This window comes from Pyxicephalus adspersus, chromosome 7, assembly GCF_032062135.1.
Source record: "Pyxicephalus adspersus chromosome 7, UCB_Pads_2.0, whole genome shotgun sequence".
NCBI lineage: Eukaryota > Metazoa > Chordata > Amphibia > Anura > Pyxicephalidae > Pyxicephalus > Pyxicephalus adspersus.
Genome location: NC_092864.1, coordinates 50,118,692 through 50,141,901, shown reverse-complemented (window position 1 = coordinate 50,141,901; position 23,210 = coordinate 50,118,692). Strand labels below are relative to the sequence as shown.

The 23,210-nt window shown below is 37.1% G+C and overlaps 1 protein-coding gene across 1 annotated transcript in view; it reads left to right on the top strand.

Moving 5' to 3' along the window:
• Window positions 1-23,210, top strand: part of PDE11A (phosphodiesterase 11A) — a 247,652-nt gene that overhangs the window by 173,311 nt on the left and 51,131 nt on the right. Inside the window, exons 11-13 of the mRNA XM_072419100.1 lie at window positions 14,597-14,743; window positions 14,867-14,974; window positions 22,336-22,445. Of these exons, the coding sequence (XP_072275201.1) occupies window positions 14,597-14,743; window positions 14,867-14,974; window positions 22,336-22,445 (365 nt within the window). The remainder of the gene's footprint in view (window positions 1-14,596; window positions 14,744-14,866; window positions 14,975-22,335; window positions 22,446-23,210) is intronic.

Here is a 23,210-nt window from a genome sequence, read left to right as displayed (position 1 = left end):
GAGTCAGAACACGCATGCAACAAAAAGGAAGTCAGAGAAAAGTTAGAACTTCCAGTGTCTGTATTTGTTCCAAATCAAGTTGCATTGACAGTTTTTAAAGTCCTTTACAGTAGAACTACAACTCAAAATTACAACTCAACGTAACGGGGACAGGTGAAGGTATAATAGAAAAATTTGATCAGCCAAGTAAGGTTGTTTTGTTGCAGAAGGGACATCACCTTCCCCCCTGTCCCTTCCCCTGCAGCTTACCTGCAGTCACTTTCTGTATAAATGTCTACTGCCCTGCACCTCCTTCATAATGGCAACATTGGTGAAACTACCGGTGCAATACCCAGCAAGCTGCTCATAGCCTCTGGGAGCTTGTGTAGCAGGGTGACAACACAGGAGCACAGTTGGGACACAATTGTCACCCCATAACAGAAGGTGTCTGAACAAAGACTTGATTAGCAGGATCATAAAATATACAAATGTAAAAGCCTGCATTATTTTTCAAAATGACATTTTATCAAAATAACGTGATAACATATTAATGATTACATAAGATTTTAGTGACTTTTTTTTTATTTTTCCAATTAGTTCTACCTCCTAATTTGTTTTTTTAGTTTGTGTCTAATTTAAATATACACTTTTATATGCCTGACAATGGCAATGGCATGCTCCCATATTGTACAACACAGCAGAAGTGTTTCAGCTCTCAGGGCAATCTGTTTTTTATAACTCAGAGACAGAGAGCTTTAGATTGGAAACCAATAACAGGCTAATGGAGAAGGAGAAAAAAACAAGGTAGGACAAATGCTGATTACTGAATTAATCTGCTACAGAGAAACCAGAACAGTGAAATTTATACGTATACTGACCTGTGCACCGATCGTTTCAGAATTTGTGCCCACACACTGTAGAGAAGTGACAACACTTGTATTGAATTGTGTTTCAATTGCATTTTACTCAGTGATAATGTATTCAGCTTGTTTACAGCACAACAAGTTTTGCAAACAACATGGGAAATGTCCTTGGTGTTATTAAAGGTAAAGTGCACCTAAATATATATTTTTTAGTAGAAAATGTTGTGGTTAAAATCACATAGTAATGATATAGCAACAAGATACCCCAACCAGAGTTTCTTGTGTATTACTTCTGCGGCCATAATGTAAATTACATCATGTAAACAGTTCGCTGTTCTCATAATATGTTCCCACGCATATCCTGCTATTCCTCCAGGGGTGACAAACTACACCACAGATTATTGTATTTGCTTGCATTGTCCTTGAGTTTGCAGTGGTGGTGCACTTCTTTCTCCAGAGGAGGAAAAGCAACGCAGGAGCCAGAAGCAATATGTTCCATCCTGGAACCGCAAAACAAACCCAGCCGCTTTCAAGCACTTGCTGGATCCCAATCACTCCCATACAATTGAATGAAAACAAATGGGAATGCGGTTGAGCTGTACAACACTGAATAAATTGAATATATATTTTTTATGTTGCTTTTTACAGACATTAAGCTTTTATTTGGTGTCCTGTTTTAAGGTGGTCTTTTTTTTAAATGCTGACAAGTTTACTACAAAGAAAAAATTTGCATTTTTGGAAGCGCTGGGCGCCGACGTCTTCTTCTTGCGTCATCTGATTTCACACTGCATAGGCCTGAGATCTGGTGGTAAAAATTGAACAAAAAAAGATTGCTGATCTCACTGCACATTTTTTTAAAAAAGCTTGTTGCACAAATAAACAAAATTTGCCTGCCCTTTTATGTAAAGTAAACATTTTGAAATTAGGTTTGCTTTAAATGTTTTTTTTTTAAATTAGAAGTATAATGAGTTCTAACTTTACATTTTTTTCTGTATGCACAGTAAATGCACAAGAAAGAGAAATGTGCAGTGGGATCTGCATGCTGGAGATTTTGTTTGTAAACTTTCAGTGATCACAAGCCCATTGTGGATTCACTACAGACAATGTGGGCCAATGACGTCTAAACTGGCTACACATTCCCAGTTCAAATATTGTACATTAACATGTCAATTATATATGACAATTCTTGTGGACCAGGTCTGATTTATATACACTGCTGTAAATTGTTTGCTGGTAATTTATTGATGACTGCTGAATATTCAGGCTGCACTGTAAAATAAAACCAAACCTGTACTAAAGTCCCATTTACAGCCCATGCTTTGGGAATATCCACAAAATTGGTAAATTGCCAACTGCTCACTTCTATCTAATGAGGAGTCCTAAAATATTGCATGTGTACTTTGTGAATAAACATCCTGCTATTAGGGCGATGGTGTGCTGCCATCACGCTGCTTCTCCATTTGTAGTAAATGAATCTTTTGAGTCTTTTCTCCTGTTTACCTTTGACTTGCAGTGTACAGAATTAATAATTTCCCCCCTAACCCCCAGTATGTTCCTAAAACAAGATCTCTTTTTTTAGTCACTCATACTGGTTAATATATTACCATGATGTTGGGACACATAATTCTTTAATGAGTTGTTTGAAGCCTCCTGAGCGTTTAAAATCAGCTAAAGTATGTAATCATCATTCTATTCCTGGACATTAATAAATTATTAGCATTTAAGCGTGATTGATACAGTGGCTAAATTTCTCTCAGTTGAGTGGTAGTTGTCTTTTGGTTGGCTCAGTGGTTAGCACTCTTTGCAGCACTAGGTCACAGGTTCATATCCTGGCCAGGACACTATCTGCATGGAGTTTGCAGGTTCTCATTGTGTCTGCATGGGTTTCTTCCGGGTACTCTGGTTTCCTCTGGTTTACGTTAATGACACATGATCATGCCATTAAATTGTGACCCTTTTTGAGGCACAGCTAGTGACATGACAATGGACTTTGCAAAGCCCTGCATACCAGTCTATCTTGTGGCTTATCCTGGTACAGCTTCCTCATGATGGGGGACCCTTTTCTTGAGGTAGACGCTACAAGTAGCATTTACCTGCCGCAGTCTCAGAGAATGAATGGGGCTGGCAGTGAGTGGTACAGTACCACCTACTGCTGCCACTGCCCAATCTGCAGACATTGGTTCTTTAGGAACCAGCACTGCAATGTGAGCGACCAAGTGGCTGGCAAGGTGCCTGCCTTCGAGAGTAGCGCAGGATCACCTAATCCTGAGCCAGGTCTGAACCTAGACTCATAATCACCTTTTACATTTAGAAAGCCACTGTAGATTTATTAGTGCAATTAATTTGTTGCAAACACAACTAAAACAGATCTTACTCCATCTGTGAATATTTTAGTTTTATACTGAAGTGTAGTGGTGTTCTTTCTTCCATAAGACATGCTACAAAACCATCTTTGAATGCATCTGCTTACGTTTTTATTTGTTTGAACTGGTAGAAAAAAATATACATTTTAGGTTGCCACACATTTAGGTCCTTACAGTAAAAGCAAACTTTTGTATTGTTTGTAAATGCTTTAGTTATTCAGAGATGCTTTGCGGGGGGTATATCTTGCTATGCCCATGTTATGTTTAATAAGCCTGTTTGGTTTCTGGGTGCATCAACTTTATTTTCATACAATATCGATCAGATTTCTCTCTATGAGGATCTGTGATCGGCACAATAAAAGCATTGCCAAATCTCACTTCTGATACAGCAGTGACAGGCAGCAGTGCATCTCACAGAGCAGTTATACAGCTATGGTGCAGTGGGCACAGGAGTGCCCAGGTTCCATTACATACCAGAAAGTGCATTGCTATATTTAGAAGGAATTCCAGACACAGATACATCTTCAGAGTATCAGAGTATCCTCTTGCACAATTAACACTTCCAGTTGTTCCCTATAACACAGCAAATCATTACTTTCTGAGTTCAGGTCCATTTTTAAAGCTTTGGGCAGGCTTTAGTAAATTTCACAGTCCTTGGAGCTTGCCAATCACTACTAATGCCTGCCAAAAGCTTTTTTTATAGCTACAGCCAGCATCATCTGTATTCCGTACACCTGGATAAGAACCGAAAAGGTGCTTTAAGGGTTTCATTAAATCCCTGATCCAACACCATGAAATGTTTTGCAAATTCTAAATAAAGCAGATATATTTTATACTTGCATTCATAAGATTATATAATGTGTTTGGGACTTTCACTGAGCTTTTCAGTCCTGTTTAAAATAGCACCATGTCTAGTTCAGACTTTCTTCTAATAAATTACTAATTTATCATATAATTTAAAGCATGTAAATCCCTGCAATAAAATAACTTTACCTGCATGGTTGCAATTTTTTTAAATATAATCACCTGGCCCCGTTTTGCTGCAGGCACCACCAACTTCTTTCTTCTCCTTTTCCTGGTTTTGATCTTTGGCCTTGTTGATTAGCTGAGCTAATTATTTATTATATTTATGTAACTCTTGGGAGTTCATTCAGTCCCAGCAGAATTTTAGAAGAATCTTTTTTTTTTAGAAGAAGCTAGCGAATAGGTAGGTTTGTTTTTTTCTCTTTTTTTGTCTTTTTCTTTTTTTTTTCCAAGTACATTGTCTATCTCTTTCTGCAGTAATTATCTGCCTGATTGCTTACATTCAAAGGGGAACTAGTCCTATGATCTGCTTTAATCTACTGATAATGATTTTCTATTTGGTTTTATGTACAATAGATACAGATTGCATAATTTTTTAGATTGGGAATTCTGATCAACCGGATAAAACTGATCTCATTCGTTTAAAAGAGAAGATACAAAAATGTATGCTACTAAAAGTAGGATGAATAATTTTTGGCATGAAAATATCTCCAAATCTGACCTAGAATAATATAACAATTGAGCCTGCAGTGGAAAATGTACAGCCTTGTATTTTATGAAAGGGTTAGAGAATTGACTCACCTAATTTACTGAATAATTGAATAATTTAACTGATTAATTACTGAATCTATGAAGGAGCAATATGTTTGCCGAGGAACAGGACTACAGAACACCTGGCCCTCTCCTTCATAACAAAATAGCTGATAAGAGTATAGCATAGCCAATATGAAATTATTAGCTCATTATATTTCATCTAGAGATCAACATATACCTTTAACACATTTCTGACATATATAGAAAAACACTTTTAATGAAAAATTATAAAGACCAAAGAGAAGCAAATAAAACAATTTATACAAGAAAGTTTACAGACGCTTTAAATCCAAATAACCTCCCATTGCATCCTTGGACTACATTAAAGTGTGCTGTTCTGTCTAGTATTTGCCACTTCTATTTTATTACCAACTGCAGGACCTATCATGAGATTTAATAAAAAATGAAGCCCTATTAGCTGTATCCAAAACTAATTTAGCAAATATGCCAGTTGTGATCAGGCCTATTATCTAAGTGTTAACTGACAATAATCTGTCATTAGCTCAAGATAGCCAGTTTTGCTATCACATTTGCAAGTCTTTATAGAAAAAGGATTCTAATTAATGATACATAGCCATGCTTGGAAGGATATATTGAATTTATATGTGTGCAGTCATTTATTAGATGTACTAAAATATTCTGCATGGTTCTGACCTGGTATTATACTGCCCTCTAGTGTATTTCTAACAATCTACATGGGTGTTTGAATAAAGCAGCCCAGAGATAGATCTATGATAGTGTGCATCATTCATGCTACAATAAGCAATCAACCACTTTTCAAATTACTGTAGTGCAAATACTTACCGGTAATTGTAATTTATTATGGGAATTTAGGATGTTCACATACCCAGGTGAATTATTGCCTTAAAATGCATAATTTACTTAGCTTAGTGAATGCGGTGATAGTTCACTTTTCAAAGTATACCCAATCTCATGCAAGGAATGCTAAATTGCTGGATTTTTCATTACACATGATTGGATGGTTGAAGTTAGCAGAGCTTCATCTCATTTACTTTTTAATTTAGGGGATGTAAACTTTGAAAAAATATAATACACAGGGTGGGGTATAGTGAATGGTATATTATTTGCCCAGATTTTAGACTGTATAGTCCAACTCCAGCCAAACCTTTTTTGCTGGTTTGGATCGAGCAGAGAGGGGGATATTAATATTTGGAGATATTTCCCTGAATCTCCATCAATGAAGGAAATAATGAGAAATCTCTTCAGTTCATGAGGACTCCTTTTACATCCCCATGTGACAATGCTGGGACAATCACTAATCAATAGTTCTATCACATGGGGACAAGAAGAATGTGTACATGGTTTGCCACATTTCTTCAGTATGTGTTACTGGGGAGGGTGGCATTAGCACAAGTTTATGTTATTATTTTTTAAATGTTAGGGGTTTAGAATTACAAGGGTTGGGATTTAGAACTTGAGTATAGTAAGTTCTAAATGAATGCAAAACTGGATAGAAATAAATGTTGTGACGTTGCATAAGCTTATTGAAACAATACAACAGTGAATGTGTGCCGTAACCAAGATATAAGAATGTGTGACTTTTTTGTCTGTCCGTCCGTCCGTCCGTCCGTTCTTCCTAACTCTACTCAGAAGATAATTTAAAAAAATCTTTGATCTCTAAACACACTTTAAACTTGCGTTTGGTTGGATAAAATGTCACATTCCTTGTTACATAGTAAATTCTTTTTAATTTCTGTTTAATGTAACAAAAATGCAAAAAAAAAAAAAAGATTATTATTTTTTTTGTGTTTTAAAATGTGCATTCCTTTAAACAATGATTTTACATGGCATGGTCTTTAAGTCTTGTGTATGTAATGCAGTTGCTAAGAAACACGATGGCAAGGCACTTTGATATACATTATCATGCTCTGCTAAAAGGGAACTGAAATAAAGATAGATAAAGATATGAGAATTCCCTATGATTGTTATGGATTCCTGTTTATTATACTAGGACGATGCCCTCTGCACTGTTTTTTGTGCTAATTGTAATTGCTGTAATTGCTTTTATTGGGCAGCCATACTTTTGGTGCCACAAGGAGACAAACCTATGTGCACTTTGAATAAATCTGTAATGTCTTTTCTTCCTAATTTATCAATTTAAAGCTAGGATAGAGAAATTATAAGGGTCCAGTCCATCCAAAAATGATATTGGTGCATCACAGTGGTCTGAGTGAGCCCACCCTGAATACTTAGATAGTGAGATGTTTGTTCCAAAGTCTTTTTGGTAAGACTGACTGATAGGACTCTGTCCTAGAGTCTTTTGCCTTCTCAAAGTTAGATAAAATCTATCCAATAGAGCTAAGTTCTAAAAAACGTCAATAGGTTTAATAAGGCATGACAGCATTACTTTAAAGATATGACATGAATAAAAATAGAAGGACCTCCAAGAATGACCAAAATCCTAACAGTAATTTTGGAAAGAGTAGAGGGTAAGAGTAGGGTTATGAAAAATAGGAAGTTAGGTTTTAAACCTACTAAAAACTTTGGCTACTCAAATGAGAAACAAAAGTAACTACTACATCATTAAACACTTTTTCTATACAGGACAAATTAGATTTTGTTCACCCCCACCTCCACTTCCACCTCTCAACCACTACCACTGAAACCACACATGACATAGAAGAACTATAGGAAAGTTCTGGAGGAGAGAGTCATTTGCATATTGACATATAATCTTTTTTAGGACCTCTGAATATTTAGTAAATAGTTCTAAGACCATGAAGTGCAGTAATGGACATTTTGCATACATGGCCATTTCGTACTGGACAGTTTAGTTATGTTTTCCTTTGCATACTGAGGCTGGTTTATTAAAGTTCTGCAAGACTGCAGAAGATAAACTGTCAATGGAAAATGTGGGTGATCCAGCAAGTTTGGAATGGACCTGGTCCAGGACTGAAAACATTTGCCAACTAAGAACAAATGATTTTTAAGAAATGCTTTTTAGGTGTGCTGGATCACCCAGTGTCCTCCATGGTAGTCTATCCTCTGTGGTCTTGGTGAACTTTAATAAATCAGGCCCTGTGTGTGTAATCTGTTAGTAAAGATCTCAGATTGTTTAATCTAATGCTCTTCTGATTTGCTAATGTAATGCTGAATGTAAGAACCAGCAGCTGACAATTTACTCAGCTGTTTCTTCTCAATCAACAGTCCAGGTCTGCACTGATGTTTGTGAATTATTTAGAATCATTCCTGATTATGTGATCACTATATCAGCTATGACATGGTGATCACAGCAATATCCTGCGGTACAGCAGGGCCACCTTTAGGCTGTGGTGTTCATCTGTAGTGCTATGTATTTAATATTTCTAATTATCTAATAAAGTTTATTATTGTAGTACTATTTAAAATCTTATTTATCACAGTATAGGTTTCCTTTAAATGTTTTGTTGTTTTTTTGTTGCTGGACAATAGGTAGGATTATTCTACAGAAAATCTCAGCAAGGTTTCCATTCACATCAAAGACACAAAGCTTGTTCATACTTTTACAAGAATGATTTTTGCACTGTTAATGCTGCAGCATAAATAGAATTCTCGTTCTGAGACGCACTGCTGTTTTTATTGCGAATTTCGTTTTTTATTACAGTTCCAGTAGCCAAGCAAATAGTTGCTCCAGGGTTTAAAAATGCTACAAGTAAACAAGGAAATTGGAAACCGCAAACAGAGAGAGCTTAGCATCATTTACAGAGTGAGCTGAAATTAATCATTACTTAGCATTGCTTTTGTCTTTCACTAGCTGTTCAGATGCGTTGTGGTCCTAGGAGCCTTCAGATACAGGGGAGAGCATAGCCATTTCCTGGCAGTCTATGCAGACAGGAAAATAATTGCAATTTAGAACTTAAAACAAATTACAAGTATTCCACTACAATGAAAAAATGGCCAATTTACTGTGATCCTTACCAATAAATAAATGTTCTAAGGTTGTACATGTGACGCGCTTCCTTCTCAACTGCCATCAACTTCTAGCTGAATGAGGAGGAAAAAAACATCTTTGTTACTGTGATACAGTGGGGTGTTCTCTTTACTACCACATTGTATTGTTATTACACATATTGTTAATAATCAGTATTTATAAAGCACCAAGATATTACACAGCGCTGTACGTTAAAAAAGGGTAGCAAATGACAGAAAGATGCAAAAAATTACACAGGAGGGGGAGAGGACCCTGACCCAAAGAGCTTACAATCTAATAGTACCACATAAACTGCATTTTCTAGCTGTGTGATGAAGTAGAAAGGGAGTGCAGATAAGAGGGAAGATAAATAGGAAGAGAAATTAATATTTGTATGCATGGCTCACCTATTGCAGAAAAAAATAAATACCAACTTTAATGGGTCAGTCCAGCCAATGTGACATTCAATTTATATTCAAAGTCTGGTGGACTGAGTCTCCTGTTGGCTTCTTATGTCTTCCTCCCTGGGCAAATGTCATACCCTCTAATATTTTTTACTGATCTGACTGATGTGACCCTCCACAGCAAGTATAGACCTCAAGTCACCACTTAAGTCTTCAGGACCCCTTGAGGACCACACAAATGGACAACCAATAAGAAAATATGAATAGAATCTACATCATAGCTGCTCCATGAAGGAACATTCAACTCTCCAGTGCAGATGAAGGAAGATGTATTCATATTTTATACACTTTTTATTGTTCATGTAGAAAGCAGAATGCATCCACATCACCGGGAGAGACATAGCTGATGCAAGAAGAATCTTCCAACTTTTTATTGCAGAGGAAAGAAGAACATAACAGCATGTTACCATAGATTATTTACGTATATGGGGCATTAGGTAGAGGAGGGTAGGGTATATGGAGAATTAAGTTGGATACCAGCCTTTAAGGAATACTCTATTTTTTTTATACGAGACTAAGCTTCTTTTTTGATGTTTGCATGCCTATCACTATGTCTATCTCTCTCTTGCCTATCTATCATTATAAACCCCAAAGTCCAATGGCATCATGCATTTATGCAGTCACAAATTAATTGCTGACCCCTAGTTTTACAGCAGAAATATTCCATTCCTTGTATTTCACTGTAGAAGACTTTTTGTAGAAGATTTCACTTAAAATCATTTTTTTATGCTGATACTTGTATCTAGGTATTTATTGTCTGTTCATGACAGATATAGTGTCATTCATTATAGAACACCCTGTGATATGTGTTTCATATGACATTCAGCTCATAACTTTTCCAGATGCCAAATTATTTGATATTCTGATATTGCTACCCTTTGACTATAAATTCTATTTTTATATGTGTCACATCACTGAGTTCTAATGTAAGCAATAACAGCACCGTTCACCAATTATACATCCACTGCGCTCCTACCTTTCATATTGTTTAACTCAAAGTGACATGTTTGTTTGTGCAATGTGCATTTGATAGCAGGCACAGATGCAAATATGATATTTTATTGCTTTTGTCTCGACATATGTAGACACATATATCCAGACTACCTGAACACGGGTGATTTATATCTCATTGCTCTGTCCCCGGGTGAATTCCCAGTCATCTGCTGCCTGAAAGTAGAACAGAATTCTGTTTTCTAGCTAGCGGCTTGAGGTAATTCCAATCTACCACACGGTGACATTCTTGCTCCATGTTAAAAAAGAAACAGAATTTAAAGCAATTTTTTCGGTGCCCACTGTTTCCCTTTATTACCATATGTTGCTTAAGGCCTTTTGTAGTATCTATGATATAAATGTAAATGCATTTCTCAAAGGATATAAAAGGCTTTTCAGTTACATTTCAAAATGTGTGTAAACCCTAACAATACCCTTCTGTTATTTGTTTGGTTTGCAGAGAAGAAAGGGAAAGTTGCACTGTAGTCTTGTACCAGGGTGGCATTGCTGCTCAGTGCAGAGAGTGAGCATCCCCCACCTAGGACATAACATGTGTTACTAGCAGAATCACCAAGTGAAAAAAAAATGAATTCAGCCACCACATTCAAAAAACATCATTCATTTTTGATTTTTTGTGTTTAGGTTTAAAGTGTAATACCAATCAAAAATGTATAAAAAACAATATTTTTAAAGATTCCCTTAATACTAATAATAAACCTATAATAAATACTTATATAAATGTATAATATCCCGTTTCTTTTAAAATGACAAAGCAAAGTTATTGATACTGCTAATCCCCTTTTAATTCTTGTCCACTTTAAAGAACTTCCTCTTCTTTGCCAATTTTGCAATTTGCAAAATTGCATTACCCAGTGTTTTAAACACCCAGAAGTTACTACTTCTGATAACGGATTTAAAAGCACTGTGGCCTTTTTATGTGCATTCTCCATTGTTCACAGCCACTCCCTCATTCTATCATCTCACTCAGTGCTACCGGGATCTGCAGTCGTGTGACTATGCACAACATATATTAAAAATGTATTTTATTTCCAACTTTTATTAAATCATTTTTGAGGTACGTCTTGACACAGATTTTTAAAACAACAGGCAGTTTGTGGGCACATATCTATTACAACTATTTTAAGGGAAGACACATATTAGATAAATGAGTCTGTAAATTATCAGTGATTCCTTAACAAGATGGGCTCATACTCATATTCCCTGTTAATGTTCTAGGTTTTTTTAACCTCTTCTCAGTCTGACCTATTTCATTGAATCATATAACAAAATGTATAAGGTAATACTTAAATATCAGTATGTTACCAGTTTCCTATACAAAGGAGCTCAGAGTTTATAAGAGAAAACAAGCAGCCACTCACCTATACTGCAGTGACACTGTGCTAGAATGCTGATAGAGGGACAGAGCAGAAGAACAGGGAGATGAGCTCATCAATGTGATACATGTTCCTTTCATAGGCTGGGTGCAGGGCAAGACCTGTGTCATTTACCTGTGGCGGCTGTACTGTGTGGCAGGGCTGGTACCTTGCCAGCCACGTGGTCACTCACACCGCAGTGCTGGCTCTTAACAGCACCTGCACATTTATTATCAGGCAACAGTAAGCAGTAAAGTACTTCTTACTGCCACCCCCATTCATTCGCCATGGGGCAGACACAGGTAAAAGCATCTTCCCCAAGGTAGCCGGTTCACTGGCATGAGGAAGTGGTAACTGCATTACAACATCATTGCCAGTCTGAGCATAGCCTAAATCTCATATCGGAAGAGTAGAGACAGAAATAAAAATCTTTGAAAGGGTAAACAGCGTTTATAAATGTGTTTAATGACCCTTATTTATTAAAGTTCTTCAATGCTGGAGAGAATACACTTTCATCAGTGAAACTGGGTGAACCTGGAATGAAGCTGGTCCAGAATTGAAAACATATGCTAAGAAAAAGCTAATGACTTTCAAGAAAATCTATTCCAGATTTGCTGGATCACCCAGCTTCACTGTGGAAAGTGTATTCTCTCCAGCATTGAAGAACTTTAATAAATAAGGGTAATTAAACACATTTATAAAAGCTGTTTACCCTTTCAAAGATTTTCTCTAGTGGTTCTAGTGTCCAGTGTCAACAAATTGAACATTTCATTTGCAGGATTTACAGCAACTATTTGGCAAATGCTTATATTGGGGGGTATATATATGTATAGCGTGTTTCACATTGTATATATAAGCCTGGTGAAAGTTTTTTTCTTCCTATTTTCCTGTGCCCTTTAAAATGCGGATGAAGTTATATATGCATTAGTATGCTTATTATTAAAGGGTAATCATTGATAGGATCTGAACACAAACTTCACATCTGGTAAGAAGACAATCAGTCTAAGAACAGTGAGATCAAATCGTTGCTGACCTCATTCTGGTGATATTCTAAGCAGTAAGTGAGGACACAATTTCTCTGTGTATGTAGAAAAGATCACATTTCCAAAGATTTACATATTTTATCTATTCAGTATTAGGCAATCTGAGATTACCTTAAACCTAGAAACAGATGATGAATAAAGAACATGATTATTTTACTGGTGAAATTTATGTTTAGATTGTAATACTTTGGTTTTGTTGTTTACAAGAAACAGTTATGATATTATTATATTTTTTCTTTCCCATATGGTCCAAGTCAGTTTGTTAATCTGCTGTATTGCGGCTTACTTTATTGTTTAGCCTATGTGTGGTTGGTAATGTCTGGGGAAGTTGGTATTATCTTTGATGTGGGATCATTTGCTTTTTTGTGTTGGCTGGACAAAGGCTATGTTCAGACTGGCAGTGAGGTTTTAGTGTGGTTACCGCTTCCACTTGCTGGTGAACCACTGCATCAGGGAAGACAATACATAAAAGAATATACCTCTTGCTGTCAAATCTGCAAATGCTGGAACCAGTACTGAGGTGTTAGTGGCTGAATGACTGGCAAGGTGTCACGTGGAATTGCTTGCTCCTGTACCTGAAGGTCTAAATCTGCCCTAACTCAGACATAAGAAAAATCTTCTATCTATCTGAAATTAAAATCACTTTTAAATTAATCCTCGCTCTATTACTGATGCTGACATCTTCCCCCTTCTGGTCTTTGGCCAATTGTTTGGCCAGGTTGGAATGACATAACTCCTGCACATGCAAGCAGAAGTCCATTCATTTCCAGCACCTGGGTATGCCAGGATCCAGCACCATGCATGTGTAACCCAGCGTACATCCAGCGGGATAATAATTTAGGCCCAATGGCTGGTGGGAGGGGATAGGTGTCGTCACTAAAACAAGAAGCTGTATGGTCACATGTCATACTGAGCCTCCATGGCTGAACAACAAAAACCAATGAATGAAAGGGCCAGGGACTGTACGCCTGGGGAGGAAATAGACAGATAATAATGGATGTCCTCCAGCACGGAAATGAGGCAGGCTTTATTTCACTTGCTCCAGCTTCTAATGCACTCCGGGAGAAGCTTTTATTAAACAGAGAAATGCGCATAATTTTAAATTGTTACTGGATCTGGCCTTGGGTGCTCACATAGTCTGCAAAGTCACCTAGAATAGTGCAAATAACTGGATGTGGGTCATTCCTACATATAAAGTAGATTTTGGTGAATTATGCATAATGTGGTAAATGGAAGGAACTAAACTGTTTTGCTGCAAACTGTATTTCTCAAATTCCGTCTGCAAATTCTTATTTGCCAGCTCTTCTGTGCAGGGTCCTCTCTTCCTGTGTCACTGTCTGTCATTTGTGACCCCTATTTACAGCACCGCGTAATATATTTATGCTATATAAATTCTCTTTATTAATAATAAAAATATTAATAATTTGCCACAGTATTAATCAAAGGGGTTTTTTATTGCTGTTAATGCCATCATTGAAAAGATCCATTTTCATGACTATCGTACCAGGGACACATGGTAGAGGCACTAATCCGGGAGCACACAGGCAGTAATAGGGACTATTGGAAGCTATAGCTCTTTCACCACTTTATCAAAAGCAAATATTAAAATGTATGTGTGATGAGATGCTAAGAACGTGTATTGGGGTGAGAATTAAAAAAAAAAAAAGCTTTGTGTTGAAGTCGTACTTGATGCAGGGATATTTATTCATCAAGTAGATTCTAGGATTCTAGATTCTTTTATGGGCGCTGTTTGTTTTTTCTTTATAAATTTTATTCTAAAACTGAAATTAAATTTCCTCAGACTGACAAATTGTACATGACCTTTTATTTTCACTGCCTAATTCTAGTGAAGAACACAAAAAACAAGGTTTTTCGGCAGAGAGAAACATATACTTTGATATATTACTGAACATTTCTTGAAAAATAAATCCTGTGTATGAGCAAAGTCCATTTCTCAACAAAGCAGTGTGTAACATGGTTCTCTATCATTCAAGGCAGCCAACATCCCCTTGGTGTCAGAACTCGCTATCGATGACATTCATTTTGATGACTTCTCCCTGGATGTTGACGAGATGATTACAGCAGCCCTGAGAATGTTCATGGAGTTGGGAATGGTTCAGAAGTTTAAAATTGATTACGAGGTAAACATCTGTTGTGCTCATGTATCAGCCTCTCTTGTACTGGCATGGGTCTTCTGTACACTGGTAATGAGATCTTCTGCCACACATAGTACAACACATCTTCATGCCCCTTCTGTTTTTCAGATCTTGTGCAGGTGGCTGCTGACAGTGAGGAAGAATTATCGAATGGTTCTCTATCACAACTGGCGGCATGCCTTCAATGTGTGCCAGCTGATGTTTGCCATGTTAACTGTGAGTATTAAGGATCCAGATCTTCTTCTTTGTGCTGTGTATGCCACGTATATCAGTAAGGTTTTATTATTGAACCCAGACATTTTAGACATTATTTAGGGTATTTTTTTTTATTTTTATGAGCTCTTTATGAGATCTTGCCAACTTGTCGCACCAATCAAAGTGACAGCATTTCTGAAAATCCCCCCCTACCTCCACTGGTCTCTTTATGTTCTCTTTACCAGGGTTCCATTGCTCGCTCTTCCTTTTTCACAGCTGAGCAATGACCCTGGAAAAAACAGTAACGTCACTTCTCTAGTCATGTCGGGGTGTTCAAGAGACTAACTGCTAGACTTAGTGCTGTTCTTGTTCTTGCTTTGTTATTGTAGCCATAAGAGTGATAATCCTCTTGTTCTGTCTGCTTCTTGTATATCTGGTGAACACACAGTAATCAAGCAAATTATGGGAGTAAAAACCTCCTCCCATCCTGGACTGCATATCCTGTGTCATGTCATTGTGTGCAGCTAGGGCTAACAAAGCTCCTGCAGTTTAATTAGTGGTCCTGCAACATTAGGCCTGATTTATTTAAAGAGAAGTAAAATCAAAAGTGCCCAAAACAAAAAAAAAAATACACTTACCTTCAATCCCGCAGTGCAGTCGATCGGTCCAGAGATTTCTTCCATCGGGTCCAGCGTTGTCCCGACATCCGTCTTTTCCTCTTTTTCCGGGTTCTTCTTCCTAGTTTGGGAGAAAAACTTTATTTTTCTCTTTTGGCGAAAGGGCTCATTGGGCATGCGCAAAAGGAGCACCCAAGAGCCTCCCTGGATGTGTGACGTAGTTATCCCGGGAGGCTTTGGGCTCCTATTCATTCTCCATCGCCTAGGCGGTGCTGCACTTATCAAAGAAACAGAAATTTTACTTTACATAAAAGGGTTGTCTACCCTTTTATGTAAGGTGGGAATTCTGAGTCTAGGTACGCTTTAAGGGGTCAACTCACAGGCACCAGCAACATGTGGCTCAGTGGATAGCACTCTGGCCTTTGCAGCGCTAGGTCCCAGGTACGAATCTCAGCCAGGGCACTGTCTGCATGGAGTTTGCAGGTTCTCCCTGTGTTTGTAAGGGTTTTCTTATGGACCTTAGACTGTATTAATGACATATGACTATGGTAGTAAGGACATCACATTGTGAGCCACTTTGAGCTAGTGACATGACTATGGACTTTGTACAGCGCTGCATAATATGTCTGCACTATATAAATAGTGTATAATAATATAAACTCCGATTGTGTGTTGTGATATGGAGGATTAGCCCCTCAGCAAGCGCACAGAAAAGTTTGTTAGCAATACAAGTCCCTTTATTTTGATCAAAACAAAATAGCTTTCTTCAGCATATATCTTAAAACAAAAAAGGCAGCTTACATCAGCTGAACTAGAAGGGTGCAGAGTCCTCAGAGTCCACAGTACAATCATCTGTAGTACAGTCCTTAGTGAAGATTCCACAGTCCATAAATCAAGTCAGCATCAACAGTTTTTCATACAAAAGTGACACAGCTTCGTAGGGCTCTATTTATAAATGATTCCCCTGTGAATTCCCTCTAGATTCGTTCATACTTTTTGCTTACATTTCCTATTGTGACACCAGTGCAATTTTAAAATTGGCCACTAGATGGCATAATAAGTCTTTTTTTTTTAATGGGACCTGAAAGAAGACACCTAGAGAGATATTTTTATTATTATTATTGCTATTATTATTATAATTATTAATAATAATAAAAATAATATTTTATTAACAAACAGGATTTATAAAGCTCCCACATATTATGCAGCATATGACCATCTTTCAGGGAATTTCAATCAAAAATTGATGGGGAATAATTAATAAAGACTTCTTAGTCAGCTCCCACACTGGATTTTTTTCCAGCCTACCTGCTGCAATTTTACTCTCCAGCCTTACAGCACACCTGTGCTTCTTATAGCAGACCTCCAGTCTGCTGTGGCCAAACTACTCGGTGTGCCTGGGTGGAGTGGGAAGACCCACCTGGTACCTTCCTTCTCATTCTAGGACCCTGAAATACACTAACCATAGCACCCCCTTGAAGAGTTTCTCCTACTACTCCTGGACTCTTTTCCCAGCATAAAGAATTTTCACACAACCCTGATTCCTCAATATTAGTCTTTTAATGAGATGGGTACATTAATTGACCAATAGGTGCACTAAGAATCAGGAACAGGTGTAGTCAGACAGTGAAACATTGGCAATACTATCAACCTTTAAGTACATACATATATTTAAAAAGAAGTAAATGAACTTTAAAACAAGCAAGCAATGACCAATAACCTCTATGGCTGCAGGCACTGTGGAATTCATCCTCCCCCGATTTACAGCAGAAGCTGCAAAAAAGCAACTAAAGCCAACTCTATGACAGCTTCCTTTTTTATGACAGCACTGACTGAGGATTTATATTGTCACAATGTTTTACCAGCACATTATTTGTCTGCATCTTCCAGAGATAAAATAAACACCAAGCTGTCATCCTTAGAAGTTATCTGCTAACTATGGAATGAGTTCTTTTTATTATCCTAAATGCCATGGTACAACTGGACTCTGTTCATTTGTTTAATGCCAGACTCCATATAAACATGTAAAACACACTTACAACTGAAGTTGTGCCCTCTGTATGGACTATACGTTTCTGTGGCCATAGAGCTAGACTACAGACCCAGACTTGTGAAAGTGCAGTAGCACCAGGCCACTCCTCTCTTTCACCCACCTGCTAGCAGATTCACAGACAGCACTCTGCCTTGCACGACATGCTAATTGGTTTAAATGCTTCCAAGTGTGAGTGTTTGACTTTTATGGCAAATGTCAAGTTTATTACAGACCCCCACCTACCAGGAGCCTTCCTATTGGCCAGTAAACAGATAAAGGACCCAAAACAAGGGCAAAGGAGTGGTTTGGTTAGGCTTTACTGTTGCATGATTTTAAACATACCTGAATCTAATTGTTTGTAAATAGATATGTTTAGGTATTTTTGCTGAAGGGTATCTCCATCTCTTTTTACTTTAGAATGTACCTTTTTTTTTTTTTTTTTTTTGAGGCATGGCAAGAAAAAATAAATATTTATTTAAAATGAAAGATTTAATACATTTAAAGAAATATTTCTTTTAAAATGGCCCAATTATGAGTGAGACAATAGTATAATAGGCCGTGTGGTCTTGTTATGAGTGTCTGTGCATATGTCTGAGCAGTCACAGATGCTTTACATTCCTGCTTTTTTTGCATAGACAGCTTAGTACTAGAGAGAAGAAGTCTCTCAAAGGACGTATGTAGCTGGCCAAAAAGCCAGCTAAGGAATAGCTTCATGCATATCTTCATACATAAGAAATAAAGAAACATCTGTTTGCTGGATGAATTATCATCTGCACTCTTCACGGTTTGTTGTCTCCTCCCGCTTTATAGGCATTGGGTATCCATTGATTTACAAGACCAAGCTGGAGAATTGACATGTTGAGATCGCAGAGATGTGCAGAGGGCATAAAATATCTATGCAGCCATCATAAAATATTAATTCTCAGGCTTCATCCCTGGGACCACTCAATAACAAAGCTGCTGACTCAGCCTGGCAGAAACAATGATCATTTGACAGGTGTAAAAACAATTTGACATGGAGCAGTGACTAATGGGTTGAGGCATAATTACAATTGTTTGGCTCCCTTCCCACCTTTGCCTATCATGCCAAGTCTGAAAGTTGCACATAGGTTGTAAAATGTACAGTGTCTACGAGGAGTTTGTATTGATTTGTCCATTGCCAAGTAGCTGCACATCTCTTACATACTTCATCAGTGTTATGGTAGTGTAGAGAATGCCTTAATAAAGTAGTTCTAAACCCGAACTATGTAGCAGCATTGTCACCGCATCACAGGAAGTTCTACAAGAAAGCCATTGCAGATTCAATAGATATTGAATCTGAGTCTAATAAAAAGATACTTTAAAAAGTAGTTGTTGTAAATGGCAATTTCTCTTTGTTTAATTTTTTACACTATTATTTTTTGTTGCTGTCAAGCCTGTCAGTGCATTACATGGTGTTAATTATAACTAATTTTATTATGACTATGATTCAATCTGTCTGGTTACCCTTTTTGAAATCCTGAGACAAACAATTGTTAGAATGATTATTGGTATTGATTACAAAGTTGAAAGATATCTTACTAATGGGAAACCAGTAAGCTATGAACTGTCTTAGAAAGTAGTAGATTCCTTCCCTCTTGTTTTACTATCAACTACTGCCACCCCCCTCAATAATTATATAACATTGATAAAGAAGGAAGAAAAGCAGGGTTTTTTGGGGCAATTCAAATGTGTATTTGTCATCTTATATAGAGAAAAACATGTATATTTTTAACTAGGTAATACAATAAACATAAAAATATGTCCACAATTTGGGTCTATCCCATTAACGTCATGGGGTGTTTTGACCCTTATGCTAGAAACATCATTTCCTAAAATAGTTCAGAAAGAGCACAAATTAATCCTGACGCGTTTCGCCAGTAGGCTATGAAAGCTGGTTCCAACTGAATATTGATCATTAAACAGAAGTTTTGTGCTGGATAGATGGATTGACCCCTAAAAACCCAAATTCACCCTATAAAAGAAAAAAAAGGAAACCAGCCCGGCTCTCACTGCAATATTCACCCTATTGTCAATATACTGTCACCTGCAGACAAAACAAAGGGAAAGCAATTAAACAGATCCCTTTTTTAAAAACTGTTTGATTCTTGAACTGCGCAGCAAGTAAATGTTCCTCATATGGTGAATTAGTGCAACACAGATATCCCCACAAACTGGTAACATAAAGGGCAGGGTTTAAAGAAACAGATTTCCCTAATACAAATCTCCTTATATATTGATATATATATACATATAGTACTTTCCTTTAATTCCTTGCTGTTTGGTATACCAGGAGTGAAGGAAAATTGTATATAAGCTGAGTTCCAGAAGTCAAGAATTACACATGTTTATAAAAGCCCCATATGATAGTCTTTGATTGGCTCCGATGCTCTTCTATACCTGGAAGTATTGAAGGCATGAAGAAAATGTAAATATATTTCTGGGGAGGTGTTATGGGGAATAAGCATTAAATAAAGCATGGGTTTGCCCTAAGCATAAATTTCAAAATTAGTTTTGGAAGACGTTGGAATGTTTGACTTTTGGCATGCATAGACTATTGGAAGCAGTTAAGAATCAGCTATGCTTATTGATGCTTGCTACCCATTTCTGAAGCTGGTGATCAACATTTTCTACCCAGATAAAACTAACAAGTATAGAAAAATGTACAATGCTCTGTAAAAGATCTGTAAGAGAGGGAAGCTGTAAGCAGAGGTCTCACTTTGGTGCATGGTGCTCCACTAAAAGTATAATACACTGAATATATTCCTGTACCTCATGTCTCAGAAACCTTCCCCTGAAGAAGCCTAATAAAGGCGAAATGTGGCAGGACCATGAGTCTCGACTTACTGAGCATATCCAGCTTATGGAATATCTCCAATATAAATATTTAATAGTAGAACTTTGTCTAGAAACATTCTTGCTAACATAAGAACTACAACCAGACCTATTATTGATTTATACCTAAATAAATCAAACTTAGGGGGAACAACACAATATCTGCTACCCATTTCTGAAGCTGGTGTTTAATATTTTCTACCCTGATAAAACTAACAAGTACAGAAAAATGTACAATGCTCTGTAAGAGATAGGATCTATAAGCAGAGGTCTGCATCCAAGGACTGGGAACAGATAGAGCCGATACACAGGTGTTTGGTTTACTTCAAATGCCTTTTGGATCAATAAAAAGACAACCGGCTAAAATATTTTCATCAGACCTAGACTAAAATCATCAGATAGGGCAACATGTTATGTTAAATCTGTCCAGTCCCAATAAAGCAGAAGAAACCATTGTGGCCCCTTGTGGCAATGATGCTGATTCCATGGCTGTGCTGATATTTCTGCTAATAACAGATTGTATAGAAACACCGGTATGAAGATATGGGTTAATACTAATTTCAAATCCGCAGTGAATTGTAAGGTAATGATTCAAGCGTGTTAAAACACAGTGTAAAAGTATAAAAAAAAAAACAAAAAAGAGGCACAGTTGGTTGCAGCATTAATCTTGCTGTACAGCATGTTCTTCAGCTTTATGCATTATACTTGTCGTTTGCATTAGCATTCATTTGAAAGAAGGAAAATATTTTCTTATATAATGTCAGTACATTGTAAAATGACTGTCTTTGTTCATTTTCTTTCCTCTTTTTTATGTATTCAAATTTGAAGGAATAAAAATGGATAATTAAAGCCTTGCTTTACCTATGGCACAATGCATAAAAGTAGGTTATCACCATATCACACAATTCATTTCTCAGGAAGTGAATGACCTTCATAACTCACTTTAACATCCTTCACTGGTGAATTATAACTCATTCCTATTACTGCTTCTGCTACACCAGCCATTTCGATGAGCTGTGTGTCTTCTCTTTTTTGTTTTTTTTTGCTTAGCAGGTTGATCATTTTTAAGTCAAACTATTAGATTTTTGCAGTTTTTTTTTCTGATGTTGCAGAGCGTTTGGGGAAGTTGTCTGATTTATCTAATATCCTAGAGGTGATCTAAAAGTTTCACGAATTCTCTACCTGGATTACTAAATTTATTCTTTCTCCTGTAGGATGTTTACATCATTTAACAATACAGCAAGTATAGAGAAAATCTCCAGCAAAGGCTCTTGGGTCATTCTTCCCAAAAGTGATTTTTTTAGTGATAGATGGACCTCTGGTGAACTAACTCAGCCCATGACTTCATAAATGTCTCTAACAAGAAGAGGGAGTTCAAAGACCTAGGCAGGGCCCTGAAGGCTCGTACAGCAAGGGCCACAGCTTCCTGTCTAGGTCTTTAAACTACCTTTTCATTATCAAGGTGGATTTTTGATAATTAAGTACCACAGTGCCCTTTTCAGGGCAATCTCCTTTCTACCTGCCTCAGCACCCATTTACTGCTGAGAACTATTCCACCAAATCGTATTCAAGCCAAATAAAGGCGAAACGTGGCGGGACCATGAGCCTCGACTTACTGAGCGTATCCAGATTATGGAATATCTCTAGTAAAATATTTATTAGTAGAACTTTGTCTAGAAACATTCTTGCTAACATAAGAACTACAACCACACCTATTATTGATTTCTACCTAAATAAATCAAAGTTATGCTTTATTCTAAAAAAGAAAATAATTATTTAAAATAGTCAAAGAGCTGTTCATGCTTCAAGTTACAATTAGATTGCTCTAGTTTTTATTTATAATATTAGGCAGTAACATATGTATCTTTTTTAACCCCTAGACTGCAGGATTCCAGGAGATTCTGACTGATGTTGAGATATTGGCTGTGATTGTAGGTTGCTTGTGTCACGATCTCGACCACAGAGGAACCAACAATGCCTTCCAGGCCAAGTAAGTTGATGCAGAATTACCATATACTGTATATACATTCATGATCTAACCTAGGTTGTCCGGAAATGTTATAGCAAATTTTATATTCAATAAACATTACCAATTGTTGCTGTGCTGATATTCAAGGTGTAATGATTTAAAAGCTCTTCCTAGTTTAAATTTAGGATTACTGCTGTACAATATTTTACATGCTGTAAAATGTTTTCTAATGCTGACCTCCTAAATTTAGAATTGGTCATGCATTATGATCATATTAAAATGCTTAAACATTGTATATACTGTGAAGGTTTAGCATCAAGTGAAGTGGCCACTTCACCAATACATAAAATAAGTCCACGCTTCAGTATCATTTTCAGGGCTTCTACTGGTGTTTATCTTGAGTGGGGAGGTTGTGTTGTTGCCGAACAAAGGTCATAAAGCAAAATGAATCATTGATATTCAACCTCTTGGATGGCTTTTCTCTCTCTGTATTTCCTGCCACAGAGATGAGTCCTCGTAATGCCTGTACACACATCAAATTTCTGCTGCTGGAAATAATGATTGTTTAGAAATACTGTTCCATTCTATGGATCAGAAAGCAGATAAAAAAAGTTGAATGTATCCTGCTGTGTCCACTCCCACTGGAAATGACAGCGATTGTCCCCAGTTAGTTGTTAGATCTGCCATGGTCAACAACAAAAAAGTTGTTAACTGGTGGACACTCACTAGATTTTTGCCTGAAACTTTCACAAACATTTGTGTTGGGTGACAGTTATCTAGCATGGG